Source organism: Coregonus clupeaformis, chromosome 24, assembly GCF_020615455.1.
Source record: "Coregonus clupeaformis isolate EN_2021a chromosome 24, ASM2061545v1, whole genome shotgun sequence".
In the NCBI taxonomy this organism is placed as follows: Eukaryota; Metazoa; Chordata; class Actinopteri; order Salmoniformes; family Salmonidae; genus Coregonus; species Coregonus clupeaformis.
The window spans coordinates 29,852,395-29,872,124 of NC_059215.1; the positions used below are offsets into that span (position 1 = coordinate 29,852,395).

The window sequence follows — 19,730 nt, forward strand, 5'->3', positions numbered from 1 at the left end:
ATTCTGAATATATTCAGAGTCCTTGAATTTTTCCACATTTTGTTACATTACAGCCTTTTTCGAAAATGGATTAAATTGTTTTTTTCCCCTCATCAATCTACACACAATACCCCATAATGACAAGGCAAAAACAGGTTTTTAGAAATATGTACTAATTTATGTAAAAAATTAAAAACTGAAATATTACATTTACATAAGTATTCTGACCCTTTACTCAGTACTTTGTTGAAGCATCTTTGGCAGCGATTACAGCCTCTAGTCGTCTTGTGTATGAAGCTACAAGCTTGGCACACCTGTATTTGGGGAGTTTCTCCCATTTTTCTCTGCAGATCCTATCAAGCTCTGCCAGGTTGGATAGGGAGCGTCGCTGCACAGCTATTTTCAGGTCTCTCCAGAGATGTTATATCCGGTTCAAGTCCGGGCTCTGGCTGGGCCACTCAAGGACATTCATTGACTTGACCCGAAGCCACTCCTGCATTGTCTTGGCTGTGTGCTTAGGGTCGTTGTCCTGTTGGAAGGTGAACCTTTATCCCAGTCTGATTTCCTGAGTGCTCTGGAGCAGGTTCTCATCAAGGACCTCTCTGTACTTTGCTCCGTTCATCTTTCCCTCAATCCTGACTAGTCTCCAAGTCCCTGCCGCTGAAAAACATCCCAGCAGCATGATGCTGCCACCACCATGCTTCACCGTAGGGATGGTGCCAGGTTTCCTCCAAACGTGACTCTTGGCATTCAGGCCAAAGAGTTCAATCGTGGTTTCATCAGACCAGAGAATCTTGTTTCTCATGGCCTGAGAGTCTTTAGCTGCCTTTTGGCAAACTCCAAGCGGGAGTCATGTGCCTTTTACTGAGGAGTGGCTTCTATCTGGCCACGCAACCATAAAGGCCTGATTGGTGGAGTGCTGCAGAGATGGTTGCCCTTCTGGAAGGTTCTCCCATCTCCACATAGGAACCCTGGAGCTCTGTCAGAGTGACCATCTGGTTCTTGGTCACCTTCCTGACCAAGGCCCTTCTCCCCCGATTACTTAGTTTGGCGGTTAGCTCGAGGAAGAGTATTGGTGGTTCCAAACTTCTTCCATTTAAGAATGATGGAGGCCACTGTGTTTTTGGGGACCTTCAGTGCTGCATAAATATTTTGGTACCCTTCCCCAGATCTGTGCCTCGACACAATCCTGTCTCGGAGCTCTACGGACAATTCCTTCGAACTCGGCTTGTTTTTTGCTCTGACATGCACTGTCAACTGTGGGACCTTATATAGACAGGTGTGTGCCTTTCTAAATCATGTCCAATCTATTGAATTTACCACAGGTGGGCTCCAATCAAGTTGTAGAAACATCTCAAGGATGATCAATGGAAACAGGATGCACCTGAGCTCAATTTCGAGTCTCATAGCAAAGGGTCTGAGTACTTCTGTAAATAAGGTATTTATGTTTTTTATTTTTAGTACATTTGCAAAAATTCTAAAAACCTGTTTTCGCTTTGTAATTGTGGGGTATTGTGTGTAGATTGATGAGGGGAAAAAATAATGTAATCCATTTTTGAATAAGGCTGTAACGTAACAAAATGTGGAAAAATCACCGTACAGATATCCCTGATGAGTCACGTGGGTGGGAGGCTGGTCAACAGGCCCGAATCCAGTAGTGAGGGTTTGAGCAAGCCACTTCCTGTCATGGCTATACATCACTTCCTGCTGTTAACAGACTGTTTTAGTCAGACTCAACAATATTAGTTTTCCATACCATCAACATTAACATAAATACCATAGTGTAAAAGTACATATTTATCTCTTAAATATTTAGCTCTGTACAGTTGAATGGAGATCCATGGCCATTGCATTATTTATCAGTCAGGAAGAGGATATGTCTCCTCTCAGTACCTTCCACCCACACAGGCCAGGCAGCGACAGTCTGAATGTGATACGGATGTTTTGCTTGTCTTTTTATTTCCCAATGATGACTATGTCACACACTAAGAGCACACACACTGTTCTTACCTTTGAAACATTCTTACACACAACTCTGCAAATAGTTGTAATAGTATAACTAGAATGTGTTAGACTTAGAAACATTCATATTTTAAAAAATTATAATATTAAAGATAGAATTATATCCACATACTGTGTGTTGGATAACAGTAATATTGTAACCCACAAGGATTCATTACCAGAAAAAAAGAACTCCCTTGCCTTTCTTACTAACTCTGACTTTGCTTTATTGAAGAAAAATGTACTTATTATGGCTGTGATATGTGGTTGTCTCACCTAGCTACCTTAAGATGAATGCACTAACTACTGTAAGTCGCTCTGGATAAGCGCATCTGACTAAAATGTAATGTAAATGTAATCAACAGCAGGTGGCACTGCATGTCTGAATCTCTCTTTGTTTTCTCCTTGGTTTTCACAATACTATATTCATAACCTGTTCCACTCTACCGTCAATTGGACAAATCTAATAAAAATGGAGGTTATGTAAATATGAATCAAATATAGGGATTAGATTTGGCAACCAACAGACAGTACAATGTCATCAGTTGTTCTTCAGAGAGCGCTTGTGTTTTGTTTGGTTTGAATTATAGTTGTCCAGCAGATGTCAGTTGAGTCATTTTATGTTGCATTTGTCTTGCCTGGAAAACAACTAATGCTTTTGATTTGGTAATGCTTTATTTAGATTTTCAGTTGAAATACATATCATAGTGTACAGTCCGTACATTTCTCCAATCAGAGAGAAGGGTGCTGATGCTTTTAGGGGTTCTGAAGTGTTCTTCACTACACGTAATCATTGAAAAACAAACAACAAATGTCTCTTTGAGAAGTAATTTCCTGTTCAGAATTTCTGAGCACCGTGCAGTGGTTGCAGAATTTCCATCAGAAAACAAATTGTGTAATATCCCTGAGGATAAAAGTCCCTGCCTGAGATGGTCCAGAGAATAAGTCATACTCAAATTCTAGGCCTTGAAAAAGTTTATTGCATTGATTGGATTTGATTACATTTTGAACGTAAGGGTTGATAAGATTACACATGCATGAGTAATGTACTGTATGATAAGTAATAGTTTTTTTGTAGTCAAACCCTGAGAATCAAAATAAGTTATGGAACAAAATTTCTATGTCTTTGTTGTCAATTCTGACCACAAGGCATAAGATGGACATTTAACCTGTCCTGGGGAACTTAGAGTTTTCATCAAATTGAACAGAAAGGGCTCCTCGCAGAACCCTGCTTCTCTACAGCACGCATCCTGGTAGATAAAGAGAGAGAGAGGATGATGGGGAGCTGCTCTGCACTGAGGGCCTGTGATGTGAAAGGTTCCAGATGCATGAGGAGTCCTCAGGGGCCGAACACAGGGAATCAGAGCCCAGAGCTGAAGTCATACTCAGCTGTAGCAGCTAGACACCCCACCCCAAAATCTGCCTGTACTCCTGCACCATGGTCGCCAAGGCTCTAATGACCTATTACTTTAATTCATCCTGTAATAAATAACGCAGTATGAAGGGTTTACTGAACCTCTTAGTGTTTAATTGCATAATACATCTCATGTCTCTCTGAGGTGATGATATTGTAGCGCACGGCAGGGCAGGGAAGTGAACCCGGGACACTAGCGTATAAGGCAAACACCCTATGCATCGCACCAATAGCAATAACTCACTTGGTGGGAATTGTAAAGTTCTTATAGGACGAGGATCGCTACAATATGATAAGCAGGATGGAACACTTCCAAAGAGAGTGTGTCTGCGCTTCATTGGTTACCATGCCAAAGTTGATGGTTGTACGATTTTACGTTTTTGTAATGGACTATAAAATCATCATTATCCCCACCCATGTAAACACTGTCATTCAGAATGTTTACTCACACTTGGACATGTAAAACTAGCCTCTGTATCACTTTGAAAGAGTTGTTAATTTGACCCCATTCATAACAATCAAATGTATTGAGCTTTGTTCAGTATCAGCAAGCTCTTGGAAAGTAATCTGAGATTGGACTTAATCTTCTTGCTCAAACTCAACCATGGCTTGGGTCAGGCCACAGGGGCACAGGCAGCCCTGGGGTGGGGTTGCCCGTACCATAGCTCACCATGACTTCAGCACTGGGCTCTAGATCCCTGAAAAGTGTGGATCTCCAGAGCTCTCCTCTGGCCATCTGAAGCCTATCATAGGCCTGGTGAATCCAGTCAAGACCAAGGTGGGTATGATGCTGGAGAACTAGGGATACATCTAGGGTGAACATCTGAAACACCCCAGGACAGGTTGAGGCCTAATGCCTTTATGTTGTTGTCTTGTCCATTAATCACTTTGCTAAGACCTCTGAGATAGTAGGTCGAGATAAAGTCACAGAACGTGGTGTTATTGAATAAAGACAAAGTGAAGCTGCTAGTGCTTATTCAAGAGTAGTCTAATAATTGTAGTGGTATGTACGTTTGATATCAAACTGCATCTGCAACCAAGATAGCTGTGTCCTAGAAAAACACTAGCTGATAAGAAACAACCAGGATTCAGAAAGGCCTAGTCGATTCATCCTTTAGCCCTGCATGAAAGATAACAGGTAAGATTATGGCAGAGCAAAACAAGCTAAATGTGAGTTCTTGACATGTTGTTGTTGTGTTCCATCACTGTATCTGATTTGGATTAATTCAGATGTGGCTCTGATTAACGAGTGGTGGTTTCTGCTCTTGCTTAGCCAGGGAGAAATGGCTCTTCCACTATGGCAGGACAGCTAGGGCGTATCAATGGACCAGTCCTCATGAATTACTCCCTCACTCCTTACACTGAACATTACTGCCTGTGCATGAATGTACTTAATGTGTGAGAAAAACATTTTCTTCCTAAACTCCCATGTCCATAAAGCTGCTAAAGCACATAAACACATTGTATGGAGAGGGAGGGACACCAGGGTGTGTATTTGAGATACAGCACATTACGGAGAGATCCTTTCTGTGGAGGGTAACGTAATAAAATGATGCAATCCTCTTCTCAGCTGGTAGTAATATTGTACATTTCCTGTAAGTAAGTCATAGTTGTTTTGCAAGCTTTTCTCTCAGGCAAGGTTTCTCAGAACGGCTCTAATATTTGTGCTCCCTGTGGCATTACAGTCATGGAGCACATTCTGGAGAAGGGCTTTTGGGGAGGGTCCAGGATCAGCTTATCAGGTCTCAGCTTTCAGTTCATTCTGCAGACCTGTGCATATTGAGCTACTGACCATGGACAGCTGGAGTGTTTGGTTGCTATGTGTGTGTGAGGGACTTGGCCCCACTTCTCTGGACTAATGAAGTTTTAAGGAGCTGAGAGGTCCACACCCTCTATGGCTCTAGTGATGCTAAAAAGAAACGAACCACTTTCCTGTGAACACTCCAATATGACTGATACCTCATATGTAATTCATTAATGGAATGTCAACCACTAGAATGAATGACAGCAAACATCACATGCTCAGATCTGTTGTTTTTCTGCAGTGCAAATCCCTGGCTCTCAAAGACTCATACTGGGTATGTTTTCATGAAATAGTATTGAGATAATGTATGGAAGGGTCTCAGTGTGCTGAATGTACTGCCCTGAACCTTATAAAGGCCCCATGTAAAAACACCCTGGGGTGAGCAATGAGACATTCCCCGGTTCCAGCAGGATTATATGAATTATGGGCTGGGGAAACTGCTTTGTTTGCTACATTTGTCATAACTGAAATCATGAAATCCCATTGCAATTCAGGATTTAGGAGTGTCCCTAATGTTAATAAGTATTTATTTAATTTGATTGTCATAAGAAATGCATTCCTGGAAATTAAATTCAAATCTGAATGCAGAAAAGAGTCTGGTATCTACCAAAATGTTGATGATACAGAGATGTGTATGTGCCAAGTGTATCACGTCCTACCCAACCCAAAGCATAGGATCACATTACATTCTTTATCAACTGTGGAAATTCCTCTGTTATGAAGAGCTGTAACGGAAGGAGAATGAAAGTAAATATGACACTGGGGTGAGATACAACACAACATAGGTCAACTGCCTGATGCTGCTCACTCATCCCATGTTTAGATTTAAGATCTTTCCTGTCCGGTGCACTATGGGGAAATCTGTGTCCTGACTCAGTGTTGAGAGCAGATGAGCACAGAGTTAAGGCCAACTGAGTGTGAGTCAGAGATATGAACAGTATCTGTATCTCAATGTTTCTCGATCTGTGTCTGTATCCAGCCTGAAATCACACCAGATTCGCAAGAATAGGGCGATTGTTTTCGGGTGGTGTCGGTGCGTACCAGTCAGAGCAGTGTGTAATGTGACCTAGTGAGGGTGAGGGTGGTGTGGGGGTTCTCCTGTGGAGAGTGGGGTGGAGCCTCTCCCTCTATCTCCAGCCTCAGATCCAAGAGGAGAGGAGACAGAGCAGCTGGAGCACACACTATACACACACTATACACACATACACATATAAGTACACACACAAGTACATTAACCTAGAGAAAGATTTTCACACACACATACATACACACACATACACATACTCACAGAACACAGATCTACACCCTGTGAACACACATACAGCAACACCCTCTGACACCGGCAGACATCTGAAGTAACCCTTGAGAGAGAGAAAGAGAGGACTCCACTGCCTAGACATGCTCAGGCGGACAGCTCTCTGGGCTGGCCTGGTGGGACTGTATGTCATCGTCACCCTGTGTCCAGCCTCCTGCCAGCTGAGCGAGGAAGACACAGAGACCCTCGTGGAGCTGCACAACAGCTACCGTGGCCAGGTGGTGCCCAATGCCACCTACATGCGTAAAGTGGTAAGGGCTGCATGACTGGGAGGACGGATAGGCGGTTATCTCTGCCTGCATCTCTACCTGTCCGCTGCAGGATGGGTTCAGTCTGGCCACCTCTGCATCATAATAGGTGGAAATAATATGTTTTAACCCTTTGTGGTGATGAGCTTCTTGGATATTGGGATTACTACTGTATGGCTGTTGGGATTGATTGAGTTTACCCCTGTTTTGACTGCTGTCACCTGGTGTGGTTACTGGTACTCGTTGCTCTCATGGGGTTAATCTGTATTACAATTGATATTGTTTTGGCGGCAGGTTTTGGATTTATATTTATTTTTGTGCAATGCTGCCAGTTGTTCAGTATTGAACATGAAATGGGTGCTTCAGTAACTTAAAATATCTGTTAGTATTCAACTTTAAAACAGTCTTGTATCAAAACTGAACTCTGCCTGCATCTACAGTATCATAACCATTGCTTTGACATGATATCATCATGTCATAAATGACAAAAACCTTTACCACAGAAAAATCACAGCTTTAGTCACTAAATCCGAGTGGCGCAGTGGTCTAAGGCACTGCATCTCAGTGCTTGAGGCGTCACTACAGACGATTCCAGGCTGTATCACAACCGGCCGTGACTGGGAGTCCCATAGGTCGGCGCACAATTGGCCCAGCGTCGTCCGGGTTTGGCCGGGGTAGGCCGTCATTGTAAATAAGAATTTGTTCTTAACTGACTTGCCTAGTTAAATAAAGGTCAAATAAAAAAATAAGAATAAACAGTGCTGCAGAAGATGTATTATACATATTATCCAGTGGTGTAAAGTACTTAAGTAAAACTACTTTAAAGTACTACTTAAGTAGTTTTTTGGGATATCTGTACTTTGCTTTTTATGTTGTTTTTTTACAACTTTACTTTTACTTCACTACATTCCTAAAGAAAATAATGTACTTTTTACTCTATACTTTTCCCCTGACACACAAAAGTACTTGTTACATTTTGAATGCTTAGCAGGAAAGGAAAATGGTCCAATTCACACACTTATCAAGAGAACATCCCTGGTTATCTCTACTGCCTCTGATCTGGTGGACTCACTAAACACAAATGCTTTCTTTGTAAATTATGTCTGAGTGTTAGAGCTATCCGTAAATAAATAAAAACACAAAAATTGTACCGTCTGGTTTGCTTAATATAAGGAATTTGAAATTATTTATACTTTTGCTTTTACTTTTGATACTTAAGTATATTTTAGCAATTACATTTACTTTTGATACTTAAGTATATTTAAAACCAAATACTTTTACTGAAGTAGTATTTTACTGGGTGACTTTCACTTTTACTTGAGTCATTTTCTATTAAGGTATCTTTACTTTTACTCAATGACAATTGGGTACTTTTCCCACCACCAATCTTACCATCCTATAAATTTGACAAAAACAGCTCTGCCCCGTGGTTAAATCAGCATATAAATTACAGACGTAATCCCAAGACAAAACTTTTGTCGACATCCAGAGTTAAGTTAATAACTTTGCTGATAGAGCCTGTCCGTGCCTCAGTGCATTTCTGTGCTGATTCACCCCACCGTGACTGAGTGAGTGGGTGTTCAGAGTTGAGTCTAGCGTTGTGCAATGCATGGGAGTGAGTGTGTGTGTGTGAGTGTGCACACTGTGGAATGTGCACACTAAAGTTGCTATCTGACAGTCCCAGGGATAGGTCTCTGCCTGTCTCTGTGTTTCATGTTCATGACGGTTTCACTAAACTGGACTGACAATGCAGAGTGAATGGGTTCATATCATTCATTAATATCATTAATTCATAACATTAAAGCATTAATGGCATTTGAGTGGAATCATGAGTCATCATGACCAACAAAACCGCAACATTCTAACAGTTAAACAGTAACTTACTGTTAAGCATTGCTTCATCCTTACCTTCTGTGAATGACAGTTCATTAGATGTCCTGGGACAGGAATGTCTGTTAAACATCACAGTAATCAATTACCTTGAGAAAGACAGATAATGTGGAGTATACAGGAAGAAACAGAACATACCTATTTGAAACGAGAAATTAATATAACTTTTTATTTGTATTGTTATGGAAGATTCAATGGAATTTTAATGGAAGTTTCAAAACATAGCCATATGTCATTGACTCATATATCACAGGTTTCTACGTCACTACCTGGTGATCAATTGATTGAGTCAGATTTCATCTGCAGAGTCACACCCCATGTGGAATGTCCTTGATTTTATGTGTACAAGACACAGCATCTAATGCTGACCAGATGGTCTGGGGGACGCCTTTGTTTTCTCTGGCTGAAGCATGGCAAAAATGTACAGCTCAGAGAGGAGGAGATCTGATGTCCTGAGGCTAGGACGCAAGATGTTGTGGAATTTCAACTAGTATCCCCGGCCTCCAACACAAGTCCCCTGTTTGTTTAGAGTCATGGGGTGACTGGACAAATAAGCTGAACTTCACTTGACTCCACACTGGATCGCTCTGTCTGGACAGGTCATGATACAAAGACAAAACGTGTTCGTACAATACTCGTACAATACTGCATCTCTGCATTTATTCAAACCAATTATCACCATAACATTTGGTGAGCTAAATCAAGATTAAGCCTTATCTGCCAAGTGCAATCTCATCCTCTTGCTCATTACAATACTTGAATAGGAATTGAACTGAAACTATGTGGGATAAGTTAACATTCCTCAACCACTAATACCTGTATTACTGAAAGATTCCTTATAAGTTCCTTAGTAAAAGTTTGATTTAATAAGGAAGGATCATAAAAAGGAATACAGTGCATTCGGAAAGTATTCAGACCCGTTGACTTTTGCCACATTTTGTTACGTTACAGCCTTATTCTAATTTTTATTTTTATTTTATCTTCATCAATCTACACATAATACCCCATAATGACAAAGCGAAAACAGGTTTTTAGAAATGATTGCAAAAAATTAAATTAAATAAAAATAAAAACCGAATTTACATAAGGAGATGATCGTGGACTTCAGGAAACAGCAGAGGGTGCACCCCCCTATCCACATCGACAGGACCGCAGTGGAGAAGGTGGAAAGCTTCAAGTTCCTTGGCGTACACATCACTGACAAACTGAAATGGTCCACCCACACAGACAGTGTGGTGAAGAAGGCGCAGCAGAGCCTTCAACCTCAGGAGGCTGAAGAAATTTGGCATGGCACCTAAAACCCTCACAAACTTTTACAGATGCATAATTGAGAGCATCCTGTCGGGCTGTATCACCGCCTGGTATGGCAACTGCACTGCCCGCAACCGCAGGGCTCTCCAGAGGGTGGTGCGGTCTGTCCAACTCATTACCGGGGGCAAACTACCCGCCCTCCAGGACACCTACAGCACCCAATGTCACAGGAAGGCCAAAAAGATCATCAAGGACATCAACCACCCGAGCCACTGCCTGTTCACCCCGCTATCATCCAGAAGGCGAGGTCAGTACAGGTGCATCAAATAGCCATCACTAGCACATTAGAGGCTGCTGCCTATAGACATAGACTAGAAATCACTGGCCACTTTAAGAAATGGAACACTAGTCACTTTAATAATGTTTACATATCTTGCATTACTCATCTCATATGTATATATTGTATTCTATATTATTCTACTGTATCTAAGTCCATGCCACTCTGTCATTGGTCGTCCATATATGTATTTTTTCATAATTCCATTCCTTACTTAGATTTGTGTGTATTGGGTATATGTTGTGAAATTGTTAGATATTACTTGTTAGATATTACTGCACTGTCGGCGCTAGAAGCACAAGTATTTCGCTACACCCGCAATAACATCTGCTAAACACGTGTATGTGACGAATACACATTTATTTTATTTTATTCAGACCCTTTGCTATGAGACTCAAAATTGAGCTCAGGTGCATCCTGTTTCGATTGATCGTCCTTGAGATGTTTCTGCAACTTGATTGGAGTCCACCTGTAATAAATTCAAAAGATTGGACATGATTTGGAAAGGCACACGCCTGTCTAAATAAGGTCCCACAGTTGACAGTGCATGTCAGAGCAAAAACCAAGCCATGAGGTTGAAGGAATTGTCTGTAGAGCTCCGAGACAGGATTGTGTCGAGGCACAGATCTGGGGAAGGGTACCAAAAAAGGAGGACGGATGGAGCATTCATCAAACTGTAAAGCATCACCAGGTATTCATAATGCCCCGTGGTTGTGCTGAATGCTGTCTTCCACTCATCCCCCTCTCGGACACGAACCAGGTTGTAAGCACTCCGGAGATCTAATTTGGTGAAGAAGCGCGCCCCATGCATTGACTCGATCACCGAAGGAATGAGGGGGAGACGATAACTAAATCGTATCGTCTCCTTGTTCAGTGATCGATAATCAATGCAAGGGCGCAAACCGCCGTCTTTCTTCTTCACAAAAAATAAACTTGAGGAGGCGGGACGTATAAATCACTGGCGCAGGGACTCGGTGACGTATGTCTCCATAGCCTCCATTTCAGCCTGTGACGGGATACACATGACTCCTGGGAGGCACAGCGTCTACCCGGAGGTTTATCGCGCAATCCCCCGCCCGATGAGGTGGTAACTTGGTCGCCTGCGTTTTGGAAGATGCGTGCGCCAAATTGAGGTATTCGGGGGGAATGCGCACGGTGGAGGTACTGTCTGGACTCTCCACCGTGGTTGCACCAACGGAAACACAGAGACACCTACCCTGACGCTCTCGCAACCAGCCCGTGAGAACCCTCTGCGGCCATGAAAAGGTAGGGTTGTGGAGTGCTAACCAAGGAATACCTAATACTACAGGGAAAGCAGGAGACTCAATAATAAAAAAAAGACTTGCTCGCGATGAGTCTCGTGGGTAACCATAGTGACTGGTGCTGTAACTTCCCTAACAAACCCATACCCTAATGGTCGACTGTCAAGTGCTCTGATGGGGAGTGGAATTGAAAGGGGAACCAATGAAATGCCTAGGCTGTGTGAAAATGACCTGTCCATAAAATTCCCAGCTGCGCCTGAATCGACTAGAGCCTTACACTGGGGAACTACAATGTAATCAGGAAAGTGGATGGGTAGGATACAGTGCGCAGCAGAGGGCTCTGAACGAGTGTGGTGTTCGATACCTGGGGTGACGTGAGAGTGCCCTGCCTGCCGCCTCCAGACCCAAAAGAACGCTGACGACATTGTGCGGTGAAATGTCCTCTCATGCCACCAGAGTGACACCGGCGCTGTCGTCCTCCGCTCTCTCGGATCGCCGCTCCACGCAGCTCCATCAGCTCGTGATCCGAGTCTGGAGGGGTTGGAATGGGCAGAACCCCTCCAGGACATCCTCTGGCCGCCAGCAGATTGTCCAAGCAGATGGTCATGTCCACCAGTTGATTGAAGGATAACATGGTGTCCCGGCAGGCTAGCTCCCTTTGGACGTCCTCCCGCAGATGGCACCGGAAGTGGTCGATGAGGGCCCGCTCGTTCCACTCGGACCCAGCTGCTAAAGTCGGGAACTCCAGGGCGAAGTCCTGCGCGGTTTCTCGTCCCCTGCCTCAGGTGGACCAGCCGCTCGCCTGCCTCTCGACCCTCGGGCAGGTGATCGAAGACAGCCCGAAAGAGGCGAGCAAACTCCCCGTAGTTGTCCAACGCGGCTCATCCTTCATTCCAGACCGCGTTGGCCCACTCCAGGGCTTTCCCCGAGAGGCAGGAGATGAGGGCGGACACCCTCTCCCGCTCCGATGGGGCCGGGCTGATCTTGGAATAGAAGGGTTGGAGGAGGAATCCCTGGCAGAGAGCAGCTGTCCTGTCGAAATCCTGTGGTCGGGATATCTGGATCCCTCTGGGTGCTGGGGTGTGGATGGCTGGATCCGGTCGCCCAGCTGGTCTCGGCAGATCGGGTCCTCTCCTCTCCAGGCGTTGGATGGCCTGGAGAACCCGATCCATCGCTTCTCCCAAGCTGGCTAGCATCGTCAAATGCTCCTGGACCCGTGCCACGACTCCAGGCATGCGCTCCTCTCCCGCTGACTCCATAGCGGGTGGGTGATTCTGTGATGAGTGATTTGAAGGAGTCAGGCGCAGGAGGGTAAATCACAGAATAAAGAGTTTATTCCGGAATACAGAGTTACACAGAATAGTGTCAAAACAGGCACACAGGGAAAAATATACCCGGCAATACAAAATACACAGAGCTCAACCGAGCTGCTCTCCTCACATTAAACAATCACCCACAAGGACAAGGGTGCAGAGGGAACACTTATACAAGTACTAATGAGGGGATATGAACCAGGTGTGTGTAATAGACAAGACAAAACAAATGGAATGATGAGATGTGATGCGGCAGTGGCTAGAAGGCCGGTGACGACGAACGCCGAAGCCTGCCCGAACAAGGAGAGGAGGCAGCTTCGGAGGAAGTCATGACAGCAGCACTCCACCAATCAGGCCTTTATGGTAGAGTGGCCAGACAGAAGCCACTCCTCAGTAAAAGGCACATGACAGCCCACTTGGATTTTGCAAAAAAGCCAGCTAAAGACTAAAGAAACAAGATTCTCTGGTCTGATGAAACCTAGATTGAACTCTTTGGCCTGAATGCCAAGAGTCACATCTGGAGGAAACCTGGCACCATCCCTACGGTGAAGCATGGTGGTGGCAGCATCATGCTGTGGGGATGTTATTCAGCGGCAGGGACTGGGAGACTAGTAAGGATCGAGGGAAAGATGAACGGAGCAAAGTACAGAGAGATCCTTGATGAAAACCTGTTCCGGAGTGCCCAGGACCTCAGACTGGAGCGAAGGTTCACCTTCCAACAGGACAACATTTACATTTAGGTCATTTAGCAGACGACCCTAAGCACACAGTCAAGACAAGGCAGGAGTGGCTTCGGGACAAGTCTTTGAATGTCCTTGAGTGGCCCAGCCAGAGCCTGGACTTGAACCCGATCGAACATCTCTGGAGAGACCTGAAAATACCTGTGCATCAACGCTCCCCATCCAACCTGACAGAGCTTGAGAGGATCTGCAGAGAAGAATGGGAGAAACTCCCCAAATACAAGTGTGCCGAGCTTGTAGCATCATACCCAAGAAGACTCGATGCTGTAATTGCTGCCAAAGGTGCTTCAAGAAAGTACTGAGTAAAGGCTCAGGGTTAAAAAAAAAAAATAATTGCAAACATTTATAAAAACCTGTTTTTGTTTTGTCATTATGGGGTATTGTGTGTAGACTGAGGGGAAAAAACAATTGAATCAATTTTAGAATAAGGCTGTAATGTAACAAAAATGTGGAAGACGCTGTATTTGGTTTACATGGGAATGTTGGTGTGACTAATGTAATGTAATGTACAGTATGGTTTATGTCTAAAGTTAAAGGGGATAAAGATCATTTTAGACATAGATAATCATGGTCTGTCTTCCGCCAATGTTAATATAACAAACCCTCCCTTATTGGTTTGCAATATTAACATTTCAATAGTGAAGAAGGAAATTCCTCTTCTTCCAGGCAGTATTAGAAGGAAATACCAATGTCAACTGGTGGGTGTCCGGGTCAGGAATTGCTCAAATATTAGGGTAGTATACATTGGCACAATACATCAAATAAATAAATAGCTAAATTCAAAACCATTAGCAATAGAGTGTCTGATCTCCAAACTCCACTGATGTTTTCATAAGCATACCTCTTGTAATACAATCTGCTAGTGCTGTGCTATCTTATATCAACCCTGAATGTTTGGTATTTAGATAAGGGTAGAGCTAGGATCACAGCTGTTGGTTTTAGGATGCCACTTGCAAAGATTAATTTTTCCCTTTTTAGAATCAGAATAATAGGACAGATGTGATTTTAGGATCAAACTTACTTGCAATGTGGTGGATATGCTGAATAGTATGATTAATTTGAAGTAGTTTGAAGTTGTACACTATTGAAACACTAATATAAGAGAGTGCATAGCAGGCTACATACAAAGAGTTCTGTTTTGGTCCTCAATGTTGGTTAATATCTCCCTCTGTCGCTCATTCTGCAGCACTACATCTGTACAGATTACAGGTCGCATTCAAACAGATTACTGGTTGTATAATACGATGGTTTGTCTCTTTTTCCCCTTCAGAAATGGGATGAGAAGCTGAAGATCGTAGCTGAGGGCTATGCTGTGAAGTGTACATGGGAGCACAACCCGGATCTAGAGGAGCTGAACACGGGAGAGAACCTGTTTGTGTCCAACGGACCCTTTGACCCCAACATTGCCATGGAGAAGTGGTTCCTGGAGCACCTAGACTACGACTACAACAACAACAGCTGCCAGGATGACAAGATGTGTGGACACTACACTCAGGTGAGTGACACAGGGAGATACTAGTTACTTATAAGAATACACTTCTTATAACACATTACTATAACTGTGACAGGTTGAATATTCCTTTATGTCTTTACTCCTGTGTGTATAATCCCTGTGATGGTGGGTGAATATGATGGTGATGATGATGATGGTGATGGTGCTGTTGATGGTGATGATTGTGATGATGGTGATGAGGATGGTGATGATGATGATGATATTGATGATGATGATGATGATGGTGATGAGGATGGTGATGATGATGATGGTAATGAGGATAGTGATGATGGTGATGGTGATGATGACGATTATGATGAAGATGAAGACGTTGTAACAAGACTGCTGGGGATGTTTCAGATGGTGTGGGCGGACTCTCACTCTGTGGGCTGTGCTACTCATCGCTGTGATACCATGGAGGGGCTGTCTTTTGAGAAAGTCACCTTCCTAGTCTGCAATTATTACCCAGCGTAAGTATGTTACCAGAGAACATGGACTAAATTCCACATTTATCTCCTATTTCTACACTTACACGTTCAGTTAACATAATCAATCCTTACTATTGCATTTCACTGATTGCGTTAGGGTTAGGGTTAGCATTACAGCTGAAGAGACATTGTAATACCATTCTGGGGTTAGGGTTAGGGTCAGGGTTAGGGTTGGTCCCTGACTAACAGCCCTGACGGAGTGACCACTGACCTATGTTATTTGCATTTCAGAGGTAACTTTAATGATGAGAAACCCTATGAGGAAGGTGAAAGGTGCTCCAAGTGTCCAGACAACCTGCCGCGATGTGATCAGAACCTCTGTGGTATGAATTCAGCACATGTCAATCACGCAACTCTGCCCGCAACTCCACCTGCATGCCCCCCTCCCTCCCCCCCACATATATTTTACCTCATTATCTCGCTCCAGTGTCTTGGAAAACACACAGATGTCAAATCTCATCCTCTCCAACCTGACCTCAGTGTCGAGCCAATTGTGGTTGATCATGATATCCCCTCTTTGCGAATATTGATTGGGCTAGGGACCCTGTAATCAGTTTCTAAGACATAGCTTTAGATTTGTCATCATTGTTTTCCCCAGTGCCTGATGCCTCTGAGCCTTCAGAGGAGCCTGATACAGAGAAGGAGACAACGGACAGCTCTCCCCCAGGCACTGATGAGCCCTCCACCGCCACCTCCACCGCCACCGCCACCAAGGACACAGAGCTGGAATCAACACAACCAGACCACTCATCAGCCCCTAAGCCAACCATGGCTGACAGAGATGAGACAGGCACAGAGCCTGGGGATGAGGAGGAGGAGGGGGAGGAGGAGGAGGGGAAGGAGGAGGTGGGGAAGGAGGAGGGGAAGGAGGAGGAGGGGAAGGAGGTGGGGAAGGAGGAGGAGTGGAAGGAGGAGGAGGGGAAGGAGGAGGAGGGGAAGGAGGAGGAGGGGAAGGAGGAGGTGGGGAAGGAGGAGGAGTGGGAGGGGGAGGAAAGAGCAACAAAGAGGGAGAAGGAGAGTACTATGGAAGAACCTCGGGCCAATGCAGGAAGTGTCTCTACATCCCTACTTCTGGTCACCAGCTTGATGCCTTTAATCTCACTGGGATTGTGAGGGAGTGCATGAGGGAAAAGGCTTCACACACAAACACACACACACACACACACACACACACACTATCTGGAGCTGAACTGGACGTTGCTGGAAGTTGAATTACATTGTGATATAATTAAGCAATAAGGGCTGAGGGGGTGTGGTATATGACCAATATACCACAGCTAAGGGCTGTACTTATGCATGAGGCAACGCAGAGTGCCTGGATACAGTCCTTAGCCGTGGTATATTGATCATATATCACAAACCCCCAGAGGTGCCTTATTGCTATTATAAACTGGTTACCAACATAATTAGAGCAGTAAAAATAAATGTTTTGTCATACCCGTGGTATACGGTCTGATATACCACGGCTGTAAGCCAATCAGCATTCAGGGCTCGAACCACCCAGTTTATAATTATGTATACAGCATAGATTTATTTTGAATAAACCAAAGTAGCTAATTTGATGGTTATTTAGCTATTATTTGCTGGCAAATAATTACAGTTGGTAGTTTGCCATATGCCTTCTTAGCAATAAGCATAGAACATACAATGTAATGTAATATAACAGTTGTATAATAACAGTTAGGACCTGTGACCAATCTAACAGCAACTACCCTTTAAAGCAAGGCACATCCTCTATAAACATCAATGTGATTCCTAAGCCTAAAGGAGCATAACTATTGTCAATATTGAATATTTCTGTAAATGTCTGTATATAGAGTATAATAAATATTGTTTGTTCTACTTGTTGGGTCTCAACACTTCCATGTGTCCTATACCTTCCTCTGGACTGTGAATACATGTTTCTCACTACCACAAAGAATGGAAACCAGTAACCTGATGAGCGAATTTGAGCTCCTCATCAAAATGACGTCTTTTAGCTCCATAGAAATGTGTCACGCCCTGACTCAAGGGACTCGTATATGTTGAGTCAGGGTGTGTATGTTCTATGTTGTATATTTCTATGTTGATGTTCTAGTATGTCTATTTCTATGTTGGCCGGGGTGGTTCCCAATCAGAGGCAGCTGTCGCTCGTTGTCTCTGATTGGGGACCATACTTAGTCAGCCTTTTGGCACTAGTTATTTGTGGGATCTTGTTCCGTGTTAAGGTATGTTGTGTTGTGCTGCCTTGGACTTCACGTATCGTTTGGTTATTGTTTTGTCGTTGTGTTTATTCGTAAATAAACATGTATGCATATCACGCTGCGCCTTGGTCCGTCCCGTCTGTTAACGAACGTGACAAAATGTGAGTGTTCAAAGGTTATTCTGTTTCAGAATATGCTTTGTGTCTTCCTATAGTCCTTTCTCTTCTCTCTGTAATGTTTTATCATTTTATCAGTTAGGTGTGTTGCAGGTAAAATATATAACAAAGTGGAAAAAAACCAGCAGAAAAACAGAGTTGGCCTATGCAATGAACGGCATAGTTGTTGGTGAAAAAGTGCAAAGCCATGTTAACCAAAGGTTAACACCTGGGGAGAAAAAGAGATCAAATCCAAACACATCTGGTCCAACCTGGCATGGCTTGGAGTCAGCAGCACAACTGGCATGGCTTGGAGTCAGCAGCACAACTGGCATGGCTTGGAGTCAGCAGCACAACTGGCATGGCTTGGAGTCAGCAGCACAACTGGCATGGCTTGGAGTCAGCAGCACAACTGGCATGGCTTGGAGTCAGCAGCACAACTGGCATGGCTTGGAGTCAGCAGCACAACTGGCATGGCTTGGAGTCAGCAGCACAACTGGCATGGCTTGGAGTCAGCAGCACAACTGAAATATTCATTCACCACTTCTCTGTGAGGCTATTTCTGGAGGTGCATTTAGACACTCAGGCCTCCACAGCGTTCACAGGGAAATTAGATTTAGTCGAGGGGGGCCCGGGCTCCGCTTGTAAGGTACCCAGAACTGAAGGACTCGCTCGCTCCCTGGCTTAGTATTTTAGATTGCTTTTTAAGAGACTGGATTTTAAAAAAAACTCTCCTAGGCATTGAAATGTCATGTCACATCACCGGGCTCGCTAAATGCATGTCCTCCTTAGATGATTCGATGTGACACTTTTTGGTTTCTCCGAGCACTGACGTCGGCAGTTAACCAATCCTGTCAGCTGTTTAAGTGCATGTATATACTGTATTAATGGGTGTGTGCACAGGGACTTTAATGAATGAGATTCAAAGAGAGACAGAGAGACTCCCAGTTGGTTACGGTGGCTAATTCTATAACCCTGACTGCATCAACTGGACAGGGGAATACCACGCACCATTGCACACTAAAACTACCGCACACAGAACACCACAACGCCAACATTTACATATGAAATATAGCTAGACATATCAATACAGACAGACACAAATAGTGGATGCAGAGAGCCCCAGTGACTGAAACAACAGGCAAAGTCAGGCATGGTGAGAGGGGACAGCAGGACACCACCTGCTGGCTAGCTGGGACTGGGAGGAGAAGCTGGGAGGCTGGCACTCCGTGGGGACGTGATTGGAGATGACATGAACTAGTGTGCCCTCTCTCTCGCTCTCTCTCTCTCTCTTTCTCCTACTCTCTCTCTCTTTCTCCTACTCTCTCTCTCTCTCTCTCTCTCTATCTCTCTCTCTCTCTCTCTCTTTCGCCTTCTCTCTTTCTCCTACTCTTTCTCCTACTCTCTCTCTCTCTCTCTCTCCTACTCTCTCTCTCTCTTTCTCCTACTCTCTCTCTCTCTCTCTCTCCTACTCTCTCTCTCTCTTTCTCCTACTCTCTCTCTCTCTCTCTCTCTCTCTCTCTCTCTTTCTCCTACTCTCTCTTTCTCCTACTCTCTCTCTCTCTCTCTCTCTCTCTCTCTCTCTCTCTCTCTCTCTCTCTCTCTCTCTCTCTCTCACAAGCTCCTGTTTTTTATTTGTCCTTTTATCTCCTCTGAAGCACTCTCTGTTCTCAGCAATAGCTAGGCTACCTTTAACTGATCTATTCGACTCTCGTCATCCCTCATACTAACAGACTGAACATCTATAAGAGGAAATGATTGGTGAAGGGGATATTCTTAGAACCTGGAGACACTGGATTCATGTGAGAATGCAAGCAGGCAAACCAGAACCCTGGACTTGATCCCAAAGACACAGCTC

At 44.1% G+C, this 19,730-nt stretch overlaps 1 protein-coding gene across 1 annotated transcript; it reads left to right on the forward strand.

Moving 5' to 3' along the window:
- The first annotated feature begins 6,401 nt into the window (after window positions 1–6,401).
- LOC121537259 (peptidase inhibitor 16) lies at window positions 6,402–19,630 on the forward strand. The gene is made up of 6 exons (XM_045206820.1): window positions 6,402–6,764; window positions 14,825–15,049; window positions 15,407–15,516; window positions 15,766–15,857; window positions 16,133–16,361; window positions 19,606–19,630. The coding sequence occupies exons 1-6, from the start codon at window positions 6,597–6,599 to the stop codon at window positions 19,628–19,630; spliced, it is 849 nt and encodes a 282-aa protein (XP_045062755.1). The 5' UTR covers window positions 6,402–6,596.
- The last annotated feature ends 100 nt before the right edge of the window (window positions 19,631–19,730 follow it).